The 19,164-nt window shown below is 46.6% G+C and overlaps 2 protein-coding genes across 3 annotated transcripts; both read right to left on the bottom strand.

Annotated features, from left to right (window-relative positions):
- Positions 1-92: 92 nt before the first annotated feature.
- Positions 93-12,266, bottom strand: LOC135554370 (glutamine-rich protein 2-like). 2 transcript variants are annotated; one of them, XM_064986644.1, is made up of 12 exons: positions 11,604-12,266; positions 11,413-11,498; positions 9,886-10,008; positions 9,720-9,794; positions 6,413-6,577; positions 6,037-6,155; positions 5,449-5,514; positions 5,230-5,331; positions 4,403-4,577; positions 4,086-4,197; positions 2,605-2,727; positions 93-2,380 (listed from the first exon to the last, which is right to left on the bottom strand). In XM_064986644.1, exons 1-12 carry the CDS (start codon positions 12,226-12,228, stop codon positions 2,208-2,210), a joined length of 1,944 nt encoding a protein of 647 aa, XP_064842716.1. In that variant the 5' UTR covers positions 12,229-12,266; the 3' UTR covers positions 93-2,207. The 2 variants fall into 2 exon arrangements, with proteins under 2 accessions (XP_064842716.1, XP_064842717.1); XM_064986645.1 differs by having other exon boundaries at positions 2,605-2,724.
- Position 12,267: 1 nt separating this feature from the next.
- Positions 12,268-18,741, bottom strand: LOC135553807 (uncharacterized protein C16orf96-like). The gene is made up of 5 exons (XM_064985749.1): positions 18,236-18,741; positions 13,122-13,226; positions 12,643-12,723; positions 12,378-12,491; positions 12,268-12,282 (listed from the first exon to the last, which is right to left on the bottom strand). The coding sequence occupies exons 1-5, from the start codon at positions 18,620-18,622 to the stop codon at positions 12,268-12,270; spliced, it is 702 nt and encodes a 233-aa protein (XP_064841821.1). The 5' UTR covers positions 18,623-18,741.
- Between the last annotated feature and the right edge of the window lie 423 nt (positions 18,742-19,164).

The following is a 19,164-nucleotide window of genomic DNA, read 5'->3' as shown; positions in this document are numbered from 1 at the left end:
TTCTGGGGTCTTGATTTTGCTGAGAATAACTGTTGTGCTTTTATGAAATATGGTTGCTAAGGCACTTTTGAACACATCATAAAAGTAACTTTGCTTTTTAAGATATTTTCTGTAAGGTAATATATATTCAGTAATGATATGACACTGTATAATACTATAGTAATCTATATATCCCTACAAGTAGTGTCTCTGTAGCACAAAGGAACAAGTAGGCCTATATAAGAGAGACAATAAACACACAGCGTGGCAGTTAATTGAGGAAGCATGTGGTTAGAACTGTGTATCCAGCCCAGTTAACGTGTTACGTGTCTGAAACTGTGTGTCATAACAGCGTGGTGGAGTTGTGTAGAACAGTACAGATATATTTACGTACCACAAGTCAAATTCATTGCAGACAGTCAAATGAGTCAACATATGTTCACATAACAGTTATATGGACATCATATGACACATACATCACATATTCCATGAAGGCCCATTTATCTTTGAAAACAAAGATACATCTACCAATGGAAATCTTACATTCAGATTAACTGCCTGTCTTAAATACTCTCCTGAAATAACGTTCAGTAGCATCATTACTCCTGAATACGTCCAAATGCTATGAAAGGGATCACTTATACTCAGTTTATTAGGTACACCACCTCGTTCACGAGTCAGGAGGCTGTGGCTTGCTATATAAAACAGGCATCCAGGAATTCAGTTACTGTCCGACTGAACATTAGAATGGGAAAAACGAGTGACCTAAGCGACTGAATGCACAACTCATTGATCCTTGTCACGGATGGGCTATTGCATCAGCCGACCACACCAGGTTCTACTCCTATCAGCTTAAAACAAGCAGCTCCAGTTGTTACGCGATCACCAACACTGGACTATTGATGAGTGGAAAAACATTGCCTGGTTCGACGAATCCCGGTTCCTGTTGCATCATGCTGATGACAGTCAGGATTTGGCGTAACCACATGAGTCCATGGCCCCATCCTGCCTGCTGTCAACGGTACAGGCTGGTGGCAGTGGTGTAATGGTGTGGGAAATGTGTTCCTGGCAAAGTTCGATCCCTTGATACCAATTGAGCAATGTCTCCATGCCCTGAAGAATTCAGCCTGTTCTAGAGGCAAAGGGAGGTCCGACCCGGTACTAGATGGGTGTACCTAATAAACTGGCCACTGGGTGTGTAAAGGCATGGATAGATAAATATACATCATATTTCGCATTGACACAAAATGTGTGTAAGCAAAGCCCCTGCTTCTAGGAAACAGTCACCCCGTTCCTCAATGACAGTAGTTTTTCCTTTCAAGTTTATTAATTCATATCCTGTCCTACATTCACACAGGCTTTTTGAACTGTGCCCCCCACCCGTGCCACGCCCGGCCCACGGACAACTGCAGTTGAGTGCTGACATGGCGCTACGCTAAAAGTATGCTATGATACCCAATGCTGCGCCATGGTTAAAGATGATAGGCACACATAGCGAACCCCCTTGTTTAAAACACACAGACACCAGGAGACTGCTGTAACTGGACACAGGCACGGTGACATTCGAAGGGAACGCCATCTGGGCTGATTTTACAACCCTGGCTGCTTTGCTTCCCCAATAGATGCAGGTGGCTGGCTGCCATTGTTATGAGTCCACGACAGGGGTAGATTTTTGTGGTAATGACAGCACGCATGAATGTCTTTCCTCTTAACATGTGATGGAACAACTTGAGACACTAATACAATGAATCAGACGTTACAGAAATTGGGTCTGTGAGAGGGAAGACATTTCAAGCCCTTAATGATACCGCTCTATAAGACCCTATATGTCAAATGAATTGCTCCATGGTGGTATTCTTCTGCATCCAAACAGTCTGGTATTTGAGGTCACCTGCCTGAAAGCTTCTCTATGAAGGTCATTGAAAATCAGGCATCATAAACCAAAATCGTAATGTAGCCAACCGTAAGGTATTTGACCTGTAAAGCTACACCTTGGAAATGTGACTCAGCTATTTTGTGACTCAGCTATTTTGTTGCATTGAAAGAGTGTTCATAGGTCCCAGAATTGTGTTCTTCCATTACCATCCATAAATAACCTAACTAACTAATATCAGACTTGATTTTCACAATGTCTGTATGCTCCATTACAAAATGGAGACCAGGATACCCTCCTGCTGCTGCTGTAAATGGTTTATTAAAATAAGGTGTGTGGGGCTCTCCATCGCCCCCTACAGGATGATGACGGGCTCTTCCTCCGACTGGCTCAGGTCCACGTGAAGCTCCAGATCTTGCTGCAGCAGCTCGCTGGTGGTGTCAGCATGGGACGAGCTCTGGGGAAGGGTAGCCTGGGACAGGCAGCCTAAAGAAGACATGGGCCGGTCCCGCACAGAGCTGCCTGAGGCTGGGGGAGATAAAGGGAGGAAGGGGGGCAAGGGGGAAAAGGTCAGGGGTTAGGGTTCAGGTGTCTGCTACAATCAACCTTAACAGCTGCACAGCAGCAATCGCAAAGACGAATGCTATTTTCATGTGAGTGTTATTTCAGTACCATTCCATAGTAATCACTATTCCAGTTGGTGAAATTGGTTTATATGTTGCAAATGGGTAATGACGCTGGTGTTGACCTACCTGAGCGGCTGCGCTGGGTTTTGGCACTCTGGGGTCGCACAGGGGTCACACAGCCCGGCTCTGTGCTGCCAGGCTTCTGGAACTGGGAGTGCATGATCTTGTCTTTGCTCTTGCACATGCCTGCTGTCATTAAAACAGCAATGTCACATCGCAACCTTGACATGGGAATGACAGGACCCCACCACAACCATAGCCATACTGTACCTACACACCCATACAACTTCTTCCAAGTCTTGAGCAAAATACTCTTTCAATACTATTTTGACTCATTCAATGGTCTCATAAATTACTGGGAATTACAACACCAAATCCCAGGCATAAAACAGGACAGCACACCTCCCTCATTCTTCCTTCAGGGCTTGATTTGTATGAACAGATGAAAAGGATATTAAGATAGAAATGATGGCATGCACGCAGTGTTACCCCAGGTTATATTTACAGTCCGTTACAGACACCAGGCCTGATCTTCTATAACATAGTAACATTGGGTTCTTTCCAGTGTGGAACACTATACCAACCAGAGCCCCTCCCCCAACCCCATTGCAGCCCATTCTTATTGCGAAATCACTTCCTTAAACCCTCGTAAAATACTCCCTCCCATAAACTAAGCTCCTCTCTCCTTCCCTAAATCTCCTCACCCTCGTCCTTCTCCAGACCCTCGTTCCAAATCCTTCATCATACACCACTTTAACACTGTACTGTATCCCTCCTCAAATTCTCATTCCCAACCAAACAGCCCACTTTCTTTCTCAACCCAACCTAACTTTTCAGTCTCCTCCCCATTCTCTCCTGACCCTTCACCATGACGTCCCCCCTCACTCTTCCTCCCCACTTTACTCTTTATCTCTGCATCCCTGCACTGTGAGCCCAACTCTGGACACATGGTCCAGGGAGCGAGAGAGAGGAAACAGACTAAGGGCAGTTGGGGCCTGGACAGACGGCACGGTGTGATCATCATCTTAAGACGCGTTGTGTAACTGGGCCCAGGGGTGACAGTGAATCCTCGACAGTGTGCTTCACTGTCAATGAGGAGTCAGAACTGGAGTCTGGACATCACCTCTCTCCCAGGCCCGGACCATGACAGCTGCCCACAGCATGCAGACATGTCACACTTAACATTAGGTGACTTTTTGGAGCGATGGCATAAAAATACAAAATGGACCAGTGGGAATAGTTTTACTGCACTGCAGTTGCTTGAATTGAGTAACATGACCCCCCCCCCCCCCTTAAATGATTTAGATGCACTATTGTAAAGTGGCTGTTCCACTGGATGTCAGAAGGTGAATTCACCAATTTGTAAGTCGCTCTGGATAAGAGCGTCTGCTAAATGACTTAAATGTAAATGTAAATGTAAAAGTAGTCTAGCTTTTGTTCACAATTGTCCAGATTCCATTTTCTTTTCAATACATGCAATTCTACTCTAAAAAAGACACAATACTGTAGAGTAGAGCTGAATATAATCCCAGTCCAGAACCCTGTACCGTCTTTAGGAAAGATGGTGGGTAGTCTGGCATCCACAGTCTTGACCGATCTGGTTTTCAGGCGGCCCTTGTAGATATGTCCGTCCAATCCCAGGATGTCCACCTCCTCCGGCTGACCAATAGGCACAAGGACAAGGTCAAATATTTGCATACCTAACAACTGTCAAATACACCTCAAATATACTCCGTACTCAACATGATAACTTGTATAAATGGCTCAACAAACGTGATTGACCAGGTGTATTCCTATGGGCTGGCAGTGGTCTAGTTGTCTGTCAGTACAGTAACCCACAGTAGGTGAGGTTGGTCTCACTCACCTGAATGCGCAGTGGGGAGCTGGAGATGGGCGGTGTCTCCTCCTCAGCCTGGATGAAGTGGCTGAAGTGTTGCAGGCGGGTGTAGCGGCGGTTGGGGTAGGTCACGGTGTGGCTGCCTCCACAGCTCCGGGACATGGCCAGGTAACTGTAGTCCGCCATCTCAGGGATGCGCTCGCTAGGATGGACACAGGAGTGGAGGTTGAAGGTCGGAAGATAAACACTTCTAGAGGTTTTAAACAGACCTGACAGTACAGTATTTATAGTTTGTAGTTACATTTGGTCACCTTGCCTCCCTGACACTTCTCTAAACCATAACAAAGCAATATGGACAACTTTTTGGTCCTTCGCCTGTTTCAATACATGTGCTCCCGGCTTCCCTCCCTGACTGACTGACTCACTGCTTAGGCAGACTCTGGCTGGTCCTCTGCAGCGGGCTCAGGATGTGTGGATAGCGGGAGCTCCCGATCTCCCTCAGAGCCCCCTGGCTGTAGGTGCGCTCTGGGCCAGATAGGTGGCTCTGCACTCTCTCTATCTGCCTACACATCATGGTGTGGATCCGCTGAACCTGCATCATGGCCCTTTCTGAGCTGGCCATCTCAAAGTGGCTGTGGTTGGTCCCTGGCCTCAGGCTGAGATGGAGGGAGAGCTAATGTCAGACACTTGTAACTATGGAACACTTCTGGCTGATCTAGTGTGGGTGTTAGGTTTTTGGGGTAGGATAAAGTCGACTACACTGTATATTGGATATTGGGACACTGGCACCCCCTGCTGGTTAAAATGGGGCCAAGTAAGAGTTTCAGTTGTGATGTTTGACTGTCTGCTCTCACCTTCTGCAATGCTGGCGAACCTGCTCAAGCTCATAGATGGTGTACGGTCGGTTGGACTTGTGGGAGGGTAGACCAGGAGTGGAGGGCAGGGTGACCAAGTGCCTGTTCTCCAGTGGAGAGAGACAGAAGAAAGAGAGGTAGGTGAATAAACAGCCCCATAAACAGCCCCAATGTCTGAGTGTACTGTATAAAAATAGGACATTATTATCATTTACTTACGGTCCTGGCGTAAGCATATCGACTGGGCGGTCGCAGGAGATGCAGTGGAACCTTGCCACAAGTTGTCTATGAAAGGGACGTAACAAAGACAAATCAAATCCAACTTTATCGGTCGCATACACAGATTTGCAGGTGTTATAACAGGTGTAGCAAAATGCTTTTTTTCTAGCTCCAACAGCGCAGTAGAATGTCTAGCAAATACAAATACACAAACAATCAACAAACAAACAAGAAATGAGAAGAACAAGTCCAATTAACAACCCTGAGTAGATATATCAGAGTGAGCATATGTCAGAATCCAGAATATAAATACGTGGTGTGTATAGACAGTATATAATTTGGAAGGAAAATAGTGTGTACAGTAGTAGGTATATTAGGAACAGAATACAGTATATACTGTACATACACCGTGAGTAAACAACAGTATACAAACAGAACATAGACATATAGACAGAACATAGACAGAGATAAAATGAACACTAAACACAGGAAGACAATGAACACATGATCATGTAGAACTCCATAGAGGAACCTGGACTTATCCAGCCATCATCCCTCCTGGGCTGTGACCAGTGACATGTGACTTACTTCCTGATGCCTGCAGCGTCGTCCTCCTTCGGGGCAGGCTGGGCCTGCAGCTGCTTACGGATGCTCTTCCAGCGGTCCTCCAGCTGCTTCTTCACAGGATCCAGCTCAATCCGGTCCAGCTACACAGATGGACAACAGATGTACTACAGGGATCCCAAAGATATAAACTACCACCAGACAGACATTCCATGAGATTTTTACAAACAATGCTATCTGTCACTATAAACACGTTCGTAAAACACTTAAAAACGTGTGACATACAGACTTGTGAGATATATCTATTGGTGATAGCATAGTAATAACGCGTATGGCATGTATCAATGGACATGTAGGCCTAAACATCCATTTAGCAGGGTAACTTCCTGCTCAGTCCCACCTTGCACTCCATCTCTGTGGAGATTTTGTCGATGATTTTGTGCCAGTCCTGCTCCTGGCCGGTGATCTTGCTGAGCAGCTCCTGGAACATGGTGTTGAGCTCCTCTGTCATGGAGTCAAACTGCATGCGGCTAACCTTGGTCTCCAGGGCACGCTTGTCTGCTTTCTACAGGAAGAGAGGAGATGCCATCAGGGCAATGGCAGTACTAGTGTGGGCTTGTAAGGGTTAGGTGAAACCTGTATGGACTTGTAAGGGTTAGGTGAAACCTGTATTAACTTGTAGGGGTTAGGTGAAACCTGTATGGACTTGTAAGGGTTAGGTGAAACCTGTATTAACTTGTAAGGGTTAGGTGAAACCTGTATTAACTTGTAGGGGTTAGGTGAAACCTGTATGGACTTGTAGGGGTTAGGTGAAACCTGTATGGACTTGTAGGGGTTACGTGAAACCTGTATGGACTTGTAGGGGTTAGGTGAAACCTGTATGGACTTGTAAGGGTTAGGTGAAACCTGTATGGACTTGTAAGGGTTAGGTGAAACCTGTATTAACTTGTAAGGATTAGGTGAAACCTGTATTAACTTGTAAGGGTTAGGTGAAACCTGTATTAAATTGTAACGATTAGGTGAAACCTGTATTAAATTGTAAGGATTAGTTGAAACCTGTATTAACTTGTAAGGATTAGTTGAAACCTGTATTAACTTGTAAGGATTAGTTGAAATCTGTATTAAATTGTAAGGATTAGGTGAAATCTGTATTAACTTGTAAGGATTAGGTGAAACCTGTATTAATTTGTAAGGATTAGTTGAAACCTGTATTAACTTGTAAGGATTAGGTGAAATCTGTATTAAATTGTAAGGATTAGTTGAAACCTGTATTAAATTGTAACGATTAGGTGAAACCTGTATTAAATTGTAAGGATTAGTTGAAACCTGTATTAACTTGTAAGGATTAGTTGAAACCTGTATTAACTTGTAAGGATTAGTTGAAATCTGTATTACATTGTAAGGATTAGGTGAAATCTGTATTAACTTGTAAGGATTAGGTGAAATCTGTATTAACTTGTAAGGATTAGGTGAAACCTGTATTAATTTGTAAGGATTAGTTGAAACCTGTATTAACTTGTAAGGATTAGGTGAAATCTGTATTAAATTGTAAGGATTAGGTGAAACCTGTATTAACTTGTAAGGATTAGGTGAAACCTGTATTAATTTGTAAGGATTAGTTGAAACCTGTATTAACTTGTAAGGATTAGGTGAAATCTGTATTAACTTGTAACTCCAGACCATTTCCGGGGACCTTCTCCCTTACCTCACCTCGCTCATCAACTCATCCCTGACCGCTGGCTACGTCCCTTCCGTCTTCAAGAGAGCGAGAGTTGCACCCCTTCTGAAAAAACCTACACTCGATCCCTCCGATGTCAACAACTACAGACCAGTATCCCTTCTTTCTTTTCTCTCCAAAACTCTTGAACGTGCCGTCCTTGGCCAGCTCTCCCGCTATCTCTCTCAGAATGACCTTCTTGATCCAAATCAGTCAGGTTTCAAGACTAGTCATTCAACTGAGACTGCTCTTCTCTGCATCACGGAGGCGCTCCGCACTGCTAAAGCTAACTCTCTCTCCTCTGCTCTCATCCTTCTAGACCTATCGGCTGCCTTCGATACTGTGAACCATCAGATCCTCCTCTCCACCCTCTCCGAGTTGGGCATCTCCGGCGCGGCCCACGCTTGGATTGCGTCCTACCTGACAGGTCGCTCCTACCAGGTGGCGTGGCGAGAATCTGTCTCCTCGCCACGCGCTCTCACCACTGGTGTCCCCCAGGGCTCTGTTCTAGGCCCTCTCCTATTCTCGCTATACACCAAGTCACTTGGCTCTGTCATAACCTCACATGGTCTCTCCTATCATTGCTATGCAGACGACACACAATTAATCTTCTCCTTTCCCCCTTCTGATGACCAGGTGGCGAATCGCATCTCTGCATGTCTGGCAGACATATCAGTGTGGATGACGGATCACCACCTCAAGCTGAACCTCGGCAAGACGGAGCTGCTCTTCCTCCCGGGGAAGGACTGCCCGTTCCATGATCTCGCCATCACGGTTGACAACTCCATTGTGTCCTCCTCCCAGAGCGCTAAGAACCTTGGCGTGATCCTGGACAACACCCTGTCGTTCTCAACCAACATCATGGCGGTGGCCCGTTCCTGTAGGTTCATGCTCTACAACATCCGCAGAGTACGACCCTGCCTCACACAGGAAGCGGCGCAGGTCCTAATCCAGGCACTTGTCATCTCCCGTCTGGATTACTGCAACTCGCTGTTGGCTGGGCTCCCTGCCTGTGCCATTAAACCCCTACAACTCATCCAGAACGCTGCAGCCCGTCTGGTGTTCAACCTTCCCAAGTTCTCTCACGTCACCCCGCTCCTCCGCTCTCTCCACTGGCTTCCAGTTGAAGCTCGCATCCGCTACAAGACCATGGTGCTTGCCTACGGAGCTGTGAGGGGAACGGCACCGCAGTACCTCCAGGCTCTGATCAGGCCCTACACCCAAGCAAGGGCACTGCGTTCATCCACCTCTGGCCTGCTCGCCTCCCTACCATTGAGGAAGTACAGTTCCCGCTCAGCCCAGTCAAAACTGTTCGCTGCTCTGGCCCCCCAATGGTGGAACAAACTCCCTCACGACGCCAGGACAGCGGAGTCAATCACCACTTTCCGGAGACACCTGAAACCCCACCTCTTCAAGGAATACCTAGGATAGGATAAGTAATCCTTCTCACCACCCCCCCCTTTAATGATTTAGATGCACTATTGTAAAGTGGCTGTTCCACTGGATGTCAGAAGGTGAATTCACCAATTTGTAAGTCGCTCTGGATAAGAGCGTCTGCTAAATGACTTAAATGTAAATGTAAAATGTGAAACCTGTATTAACTTGTAAGGGTTAGGTGAAATCTGTATTAACTTGTAAGGGTTAGGTGAAACCTGTGTGAGCTTGTAAGGATTAGGTGAAACCTGTGTGAGCTTGTCAGGATTAGTTGAAACCTGTGTGAGTTTGTAGGGATAAATACATATGTGTATGAACTTGTGTATGGACATGTATGGGCTTGTGGTGACTTGTATGGCCTTGGTAGGGTTTAGCATGGGCTAGTACAGGTGAACTTGAGCATGTTGGGATTTGTAGGTACCCCTATGGTCTTGAATGGACTTGTGGAAGCTCGTCTAGACTAACATCAACATGAGAACTTGTGAGAGTTCACCTGAGTTGAGTATAACACACTGAGTGAAAGATAAACTATGCCATGTTGTGGTGAGAGACTTACGATTTCAATCTCCATCTCCACAAGCTCTTTGTCAGCTTTCTTCTCGTCCAGTTCTTCCATGGACTTGTACAGATGCTGTGACAGAAAGACATTATTCTGTGGTTTGGAACAGAAGTACAGCATGTAGCATCTCCTATTCCCCTATGGCCCTCCCTCCCAGACTCACGTCGATGTGGACCTGTTTCTGGCCGTGCTCCTCAATCAGGTGGTTGGCTGTGCCGTGGAGCTTCTCACACTCAGCCTGCAGCTGCATGATGGCTCCCTGAACGTCATTCATCAGCTCCGAGCTCTGGCAGAAACAACACAGAGACGGGGTTCTGTGTCTGTAATACACAGCCATGTCCCCACTGCCATGGAGAGCCTGGCACTGACACACTCCTTTCCCTTAACACACTGCTGCCCTGATAGAGCTTCCCTTACATATCATCTCTAAACGTATCCCTCCCTCAGGGTTCAACATAGCAGACCCATTATTTAATTTAAACCCTTTGGTATTCTGTTTCATCCTCTATCCTGGCCCTGCCTATAGTACCTCTGCTCCAGGTCTGCCTCCTCCCTGCTGATTCATGAATCTGCTAACCAGGCCCTGCAGATTCTCATAGCGCTGGAACAGCTGGCTGACCTTCCTGCTCACGTCTACAGAGCAGGAGGGGCACGTGGAGCCTTGCTGCCCGCCTGCCTGACTGCTGCCCTGGCCCTGCTCTGACCCCTGGGGCTCCTGCTGGAGGCTCTGGGAGAGCAGCGAGGAGGAGGACGCCATCATGTCCTCCAGCATGCCTCGCAGGTTGTCCATCTGCGGTGAGAGGGCAGTATGAGGGCCATGTTGGGCCACCAGGGGCCACTTGCTGCAACATTATGGATGATGCTGTCTCAGCTATATTCTACAGTTGAAGGTTTTACACTCTGGTGTTAGACCTGACAGTGTATTCAAATGTCTATATGCACTGGAATGTCTGTCTGTCTGTCTGTCTGTCTGTCTGTCTGTCTGTCTAACCTGATCCTGTAGCTGTCTGTCTTTCTTGGTCTTCTGCTCAGCCTTGGCCGATGTGTTCTCAGTCTTCAGCAGTAGCACCTCTTCCTCCACTTTCTGCACTGCGTTCCTGAACACAGAGTGGTGGAACAGGTGCACCAGGCCATGAGGAGCAGGCCACTACCTCTCTTCTAATGGAAAACTACCACATCTCAACTGGCCATAAAACTGCTGAGGGAAGAACGGCTCGTAATAATGTCCGGAACAGAGCAAATGGAATGGAATTAAACACCTGGAAACCATGTGTTTGATGTATTTCATACCATTCCACTGATTCCGCTCCAGTAGTTACCACGAGCCCGTTCTCCCCAATTAAGGTACCGCCAACCTCCTGTGTTACAAATTACTTAGACTACCAAATGATATCAAATGTAGCTTCCATAAAAAACTATCTATAATTTCTATTTAGCCTTCCTGTGTGGTCCTGTGTCATTGTTTACCTGAGGTATAATATCTGCAGTCTGAGCTGTCCTTGCTTAGGAGAGTCAGAGGAGTCCTCACTGTCTGACCCTTTGGCTGTTTCTGAGCCTCCCTCTGAGCCCTGAACTGTCCCCATGTTCAGAATCAGCTGCTCCAGTTCTCCCAGCTATGACAGGGACATGGGGCCATCAACAATGTGTGTGTGTGTGCGTGTGCGTGCGTGCGTACATCTTCCTCGCTCACCTTGGCTCTGTCACCCATCAGGCTGTCGACCAGAACTCTCAGATGAGTCAGTTGATCCAACAGATTGTCAGGCACATCCCTGTCCCCTACACATTCAGGACAAAAATGGTCATCCCACACAAAATACATCATTCAGTAAAAGAAAACATAAAATAGCAATACACTATCCAATCTCCACATTGTTATCTTACCCATGTCAGGGAGGAGCTCCCGGAGGTGCTGGAGCTGGGCCTGGTCAGCCTTGCCTGCTTCCAGCAGCTCTACTCTGGTCTCCAGGGTGTTGTGTCTCTCCCTGAGCCTGCCCACGTCCCTCAGGGCCTCCACTGTCTCTGGGTAACGCTCTGCCCCGCTGGCCACACGAGACAGGGGTTTACTGCCCACCATCAGAGCTCCATCAGAGAGGGACTGCTGGGGCAGCGCCCCCCCATGCTGGCTGGCAGTGACAGTGCCAGGAGTGAAGGCAGCAGCTCCATCAGAGAAGGACTGCTGGGGCAGCGCCCCCCCATGCTGGCTGGCAGTGACAGTGCCAGGAGTGAAAGCAGCAGCTCCATCAGAGAGGGACTGCTGGGGCAGCGCCCCCCCATGCTGGCTGGCAGTGACAGTGCCAGGAGTGAAGGCATCAGCTCCATCAGAGAGGGACTGCTGGGGCAGCGCCCCCCCATGCTGGCTGACAGTGCCAGGAGTGAAGGCAGCAGCTCCATCAGAGAGGGACTGCTGGGGCAGCGCCCCCCCATGCTGGCTGACAGTGCCAGGAGTGAAGGCAGCAGCTCCAGTATTGGCATTGGCAGAGACGCTGAAAGGAGTCATGGTGGTCATGACAACTGATGTGGGGACAGGGACTGAGTGCTTGATTTCCTATTGGAGAAATAGCTACCATCAACACAAAGCTAATGTCTATTTCTATGTCTTGTATATGATTGCTTGATAAAGGAATCTCGCTCTTTCAAGCAAGACATAAGACATGCCTTTTGCAGATTCTGTTGCTCGCTAACCAAGGTGGTCTGCATGATGTCCCAGGTCACACACTGGATGAGCTCGTCTGGGTCTGGGTAACGCCCAACTCTGTCCTGCAGCTCTTTCTGTGATAGAGAGAAGACAAGAAAGAGAGGAAGTCATGATTAACCTCTTTTTACTAGAGTTAGCTACTACAGTACTATACTATAGTCTCCTCTTAACAATGTAGTATATAAGTTCTGAGCTTGGAAAGTAGTCTCCTCAGTCCCAACTCACGGTGGCAGAGTCCAGGTTGTCCAGTCGGTGGCAGTACTGTTCCACTTCGTTGATTCTGTCAACCAGCTCACTCATATTCAGCTGGGACCCAAAAATACACAGAGCAACGTCATGCTACCAGATGGAAACAGACATGTAGGATGATCCCTATTATCCTCACTCTATTGTTGGGGTGAGTGACAGGCCAGGTTGCCAGAGATAAGCTGTGGCTCTTTGATGCTGTTGCCCTCTGTATGACTCCATGTCCCCTACAGAGAGTGATGGAGGGAGGGGACCAGGGCCAGGGTGGATCGGGCTCTACATGACTCTATATTTCACCACTGTGTGGGGTGGTGAGATGGAGAAGGATTCCCTAGGGATGAGCACTGGGTATATCCCCTACTGTAGATTAATGAGGGAGATGAGCAAGGTTGCCAAATGTTATCTATCTGCAATCCCCCCTCACTATGAGGGTTTGCCAGTATGGATGTGTGTCTGACCTGGTTGAGTTGGTTCTGGAGGCTCTTGACCTCTTTCTTCAGGTCGTCTCTGGACTCCTTCAGGTCCCGGATCTCCTTCAGCAGATCCTGGATCAGCGACATAGACTGGAAACACAACAGAGTGTGTTCGAAGGACTCAAAGCTCAAAGAACCTCACATCACTGGTCAGATCACTTAACACAATCATTACCTTTTGTCAGTTTCTGTTATGATGACTGAATTGTAGGCTATAGAAATACAGAGGGTCGCACACGCGATATATAAGCTCCCAGTAATGTATTGGGTAAACCGCCAACATTTCTAAATCACTGTGCCATATTCAGGATGAATCAACACGCATAGTGATCTCTTAGCATTAGGTCTAAAGCTTTTTCACAGCCTCTTCATGCCCAAAACACTTGAAACTGACTCAGCCCAGTTCTCTAATCTCCCAAAGTAAGACTCTGTGAAACTTTGAAGCGGTCAGGGAACTCAGTAAGGTCGAAATCCCCCGGACCTATATAGCCATATACGTGACTATTTCCCAAGCTACTTCCTTTGAAGATCAGTAGGAAGATCCTAAACCCCTTCATCTAGGAGGGATCCCAAAACCCCTCTCCATGGCTCCATCCAGTTGACATTTCACCCCACGGGAGGTTACTAGGACACCACCATCCATATGCAGTAGATGAGATACACAAGCTGTTACAAAGCAGCGGTAGGACCTGTCTGTCTCCAGATCATCCATGTTTTTCAGAGTACATAACCCCTGCCCATATGGAACCACTCCACTATCTAACACAGCGGAGGCCTTGTTGACAGAGTAAACCCACTCATGTGCTCTGGGTGTTGCAAATTAGAAATAGGTTGTGTTTACTAAGCAAAGTTGAAACAGGTGGCTCTGAACGTATTGATCAGAGTTCCAGTGGGTTTGTCTAATGCACCCAGACATGAAACGACCCCACTGAGCTGCACAGGCCGTCAAAATTGGCTGAATAACTAATAGGTTGTTCAGTGAGCTGTAAACTTGGAAGGGATATATGACCTGCGTGTATGGAATTTCTGGAGGAGACCACCTTTTCCTTGATCGCCTCAAGCATCGCAGAGACATGAGATTAGGCAAAACATGATCAAATCTTGTATACAGGACATACACTAGAATATTCTAACCTGGCAACCAACCCAACCCCTAATGACAAACAAAGAGACAATCAACTGTATTTGTCACGTTTTGATGGGTAGGTCGAGGGTAGAGGTCGACCATTAATCGGAATGGCCGATTAATTAGGGCCGATTTCAAGTTGTTGTTTTTTACACACCTTTATTTAATCTTTATTTAACTAGGCAAGTCAGTTAAGAACACATTCTTATTTTCAATGACGGCCTAGGAACGGTGGGTTAACTGCCTCGTTCTACGACAGATTTTCACTATCCACAAGGATAATTACACGAATGCAGTAAGCCAAGGTAAATTGCTAGCTAGCATTAAACGTATCTTATAAAACTATCAATCAATCAATCATAATCACTAGTTAACTACACATGGTTGATGATATTACTAGATATTATCTAGCGTGTCATGCTTTGGTATAATCTGACTGAGCGGTGGTAGGCAGATGAAGGCGGGTAAACATTCATTCAAACAGCACTTTCCTGCGTTTTGCCAGCAGCTCTTCATTGTGCGTCAAGCATTGCGCTGTTTATGACTTCAAGCATATCAACTCCCGAGATTAGGCTGGTGTAACCGATGTGAAATGGCTGGCTAGTTAGCGCCCACTAGTAGCGTTTCAAACGCCACTCGCTCGCTCTGAGCCTTGGAGTGGTTGTTCCCCTTGCTCTGCATGGGTAACGCTGCTTCGAGGGTGGCTGTTGTTTTTGTGTTGCTGGTTCGAGCCCAGGGAGGAAAAAGGAGAGAGACGGAAGCTATACTGTTACACTGGCAATACTAAAGTGCCTATAAGAACATCCTATAGTCAAAGGTTAATGAAATACAAATGGTATAGAGAGAAATAGTCCTATAATTCCTATAATAAATACAACCTAAAACTTCTTACCTGGGAATATTGAAGACTCATGTTAAAAGGAACCACCAGCTTTCATATGTTCTCATGTTCTGAGCAAGGAACTTAAACTTTAGCTTTCTTACATGGCAAATATTGCACTTTTACTTTCTTCTCCAACTCTTTGTTTTTGCATTATTTAAACCAAATTGAACATGTTTCATTATTTATTTGAGGCTAAATTGATTTTATTGATGTATTATATTAAATTAAAATAAGTGTTCATTCAGTATTGTTGTAATTGTCATTATTACAAATAAAATAAAATACAAATTGGCCGATTAATCGGTATCAGCCTTTTTGGTCCTCCAATAATCGGTATCGGCGTTGAAAAATCATAATCACTTTAAAAGCTCCTCATGAGGCTGATTGGACATATTGTGTTCACAGGAAATGATGAGAATTGCCTACATCAGCAAACAGTAGGCAAAATGTATGCATTGTCCTATTCTCTCAAAGGAGCTGGGTTCCCTAACCAGGCGACATCCACAACCGTATCTTCCTCAGACACAATGTCCTTAGTACTCTGTTGGTCTGTGAGGATGTTGTTTGGACAGAGTGCCCAACCTCCTTCTTGTTTCTGCCACAACATCTGGGTCATCATCACCCACAAGTATGTTGCAAATGGTAACGGCCAGGACAACGTAAATACAAGCCCCTTCTGACAACAAGCAACATTCTAGTAAAAGGGCTAGGAAATGAGTAACTAACAATGTAAGTACACTGACTTTTACTGTCCCAACGATAAGGAAGTTATTTGCGATTGGGAAGAAAGCCATCCACTCCACTCCCTGTTACTCTTTAGTCAGCCATTAACTGGCTCTGACTAAGATGGCCGGTGGCCTGGAATCCTTCCACGCCACTCTGAACACAGAGCGCCACTCAGGCAGACTTTTCGCTACCCTCTCAGATCCAGGACATGTACCCTGTGGGGTCACAGCGGAGCACACATTTTTTTATCAACCACAACAATCCCCTGATAACCTCTGCCATGTATGCGGGAAATACAATATGCTGCTATGAGTTGTGAGGCAGAAACTGATGGACATTGTGTCTTAGAGCGGTCTTAAGGAATATGGCAGACAGGGCCAGAGAAGGCCAGACAGGGCCAGAGAATGCCAGACAGGGCCAGAGAAGGCCAGACAGGGCCAGACAGGGCCAGATAATGCCAGACAGGGCCACAGCATGCCAGACAGGGCCAGAGAATACCAGACAGGGCCAGAGAATGCCAGACAGGGACAGAGAAGGCCAGACAGGGACAGACAGGGCCAGAGAATACCAGACAGGGCCAGAGAATGCCAGACAGGGCCAGAGAAGGCCAGACAGGGTCAGCGAGGGCCAGAGAATACCAGACAGGGCCAGAGAATACCAGACAGGGCCACAGAATGCCAGACAGGGCCACAGAATACCAGACAGGGCCAGAGAATGCCAGACAGGGACAGAGAAGGCCAGACAGGGCCAGAGAATACCAGACAGGGCCAGAGAATGCCAGACAGGGCCAGAGAAGGCCAGACAGGGCCAGCGAGGGCCAGAGGTCCAGACAGGGCCAGTGAATACTGGTATTGACCCACAGCAGTATACTCACAGGATACATGAATGATTCAGAGGATTTTCAGAGGCACCATCGCCTGTACCCACTGGATGTCCCTCCCTCATATCACCTGAGTGTTAACTGGGCAGGTCTGGGCAACATCAGTGAAGATAGCTAAGACCTGTGCAATCTTTCATCTTCCTACTTGCTTTATTTACACAGACTCATGTCTCTATCGGTGTCCATATTTCAAACTCAGACATTTCAGATACCAGCAGAGATACAGTTCAGAGTGTGGTATGAAGTACTGGACCGATACTGATTCTAAATCATGTACACCCCAGGAGGTTGGTGGCACCTTAATTGGGGAGGACGGGCTTATGGTAATGGCTGGAGCTGAATAGGTGGTTGGAATGGTTTCAAACACATCAAACATATGGAAACCACGTTTGACTCCGTTCCATTAATTCCACTCCAGCCATTACAATGAGCCGTCCCCTCTCAGCAGCCTCCCCTAGTGATCTGTACTACTCAGCTATTCAATTTTGTTCCACAGCATACATAGGGAACACAGGAGTGGTGCTTATCTTTGGGGAGTGGCCTTTCCTTTGGAAACTGGAACAGAGACACAGCGAGGTCATTTGAGAAGACAGTGTGGTGCCCATCACCTATTGTGCTGTACTCTGTCATCAATATCCTTATCCAGTGTTGAGTGTTCTGAAATGCTCACCATTCACCACACAGACAGGCCCCCAGCTGCGGGACAGGGCTTTGATGAGCAAGCACTCAAGGACTTAATACAGATAAGAGGGGCTGAATCACTTGCCAGCAGCATATCCCCCTGCATTCCACTGCTGGCTTGCCACAGAAACTAGGTAGTTGGTCCTGGTCGGTACCTGGATGGGAGACAGAATGCTGCTGGAAGGCCAATAGGTGGTACTCTTCCCTCTGGTCTAAGGAGATACTGTGTCCCAGGGCTGTCTTTCAGTGTCCTGACTCTGTGGTCACTAAAGATGCCATGGCACTCATCGTATGAGTAGGGGTGTTAACCCCGGTGTTGTGACTAAATTCCCAATCTGGCCCTCATGCCATCATGGCCACCTAATCATCCATAGCTTCCAATTGGCTCATTCGTCCCCTCTCCTCCCAACTTTAACTCTTCCCCTTGTCGTTGCTGTAAATAAACATCAGACTCTAACATCTGTCACAAGATGGATGTCTAGTCTAGAATACCCAGTGGAACTGTAATATAATCATATTTCTTGACCATTGTGGCCATTTTTCTTTGACCACAAAATTGTTTTGGGACAGATTCCTTAAAAAATGATTTGGCGTCTATATTATGACAAGCAAAATTGTGCACCACGGACAAATTAGTTTCAACACAGTTTTGACTGTTGATCAAGGGAGGCAGCACTGCCACAGCAGCAGTGTTCAACTTTCACCTGTCCTCGCATGATATTATTTAAATTTATAATACAATTATAACTCAGCGATGACAGTGTGATATTAATAATTACATTTTGAGGAAGAGCCCGTCTCACCTTGGACACGCCGTCCTCACTCGCCTGAGCCTTGCGGCGGAGCTGCATCAGCTGCCACAAGTCGTTGACCGGTGTTGTGGTTGAGGCAGTGCGGCTCAGAAGATCGGTACCGCTAGGAAGCTTCTCCAGAGCGGCCATCTGTCTCTCGATCTGCCGAAGTTTGTCTTCCATGTGATGGTACGGGCTAGAGGACTTAGTCAGATGCGGGCCATGGGGCTCCTGTGGCGGGGCATCCTGCTCTCTCCAGCCTGTGGTCACATTTTGGATTTTCAGGTGTCCCAGGATAGCGTGGAGGAGGGTATGCAACGCATTGAAGTTGACAGCTCCAACTTCAGGTGTCCCGATCGACAGGTTCACCAAATCGAACAAACTAATGTCAGCTGACATTTTGTCTCACACTACTTTTGACTTAGTTATTAAAAAGTATTTACGAGGGATATGAAAACTATATCTTCTTCCAATATTGCCATCTTATTTTGTAAAAATTCAACGCCAGAATGATTCAATTAAATAACAAGATTTTTTTTAATCGACAGGATCGAACGCAAAAAAATAGAAATGTAAAATTATAGAAAAAAATACTCTTAGATTCTTCTATACTAAATAAAAAGTGTCTGTAAATTAGAATTAAATATTCCCTAAACAGTTACTTTTCAACACTTGTTCGTTGCTACTCAATCTCGGTTGTTTCTTATTCCAATGCCATTTCTAACCTTGTTTTAGAAATGGTTTCAATTTGGTTCTAATCTCTCACGCCTACCATAGAACCGTATTGGACGTAACAATGACAGTGAGTACAGTTCTCTTTTGTGATTGGATGTAACCTCCTTCCATTACACCATAATTGCATCCCACATTGTGACTCACAGCGTCCCTGGTTGCTGAGCAACAAGGCAGCGGCGGGCATCAAATCCTCATCAGGTAGCACA

The sequence above is a fragment of the Oncorhynchus masou genome, chromosome 14, assembly GCF_036934945.1.
Source record: "Oncorhynchus masou masou isolate Uvic2021 chromosome 14, UVic_Omas_1.1, whole genome shotgun sequence".
Lineage (NCBI taxonomy): Eukaryota > Metazoa > Chordata > Actinopteri > Salmoniformes > Salmonidae > Oncorhynchus > Oncorhynchus masou.
The sequence above is the reverse complement of the archived record's forward strand: the minus strand, read 5'-3'. Positions and strand labels throughout refer to the sequence as shown.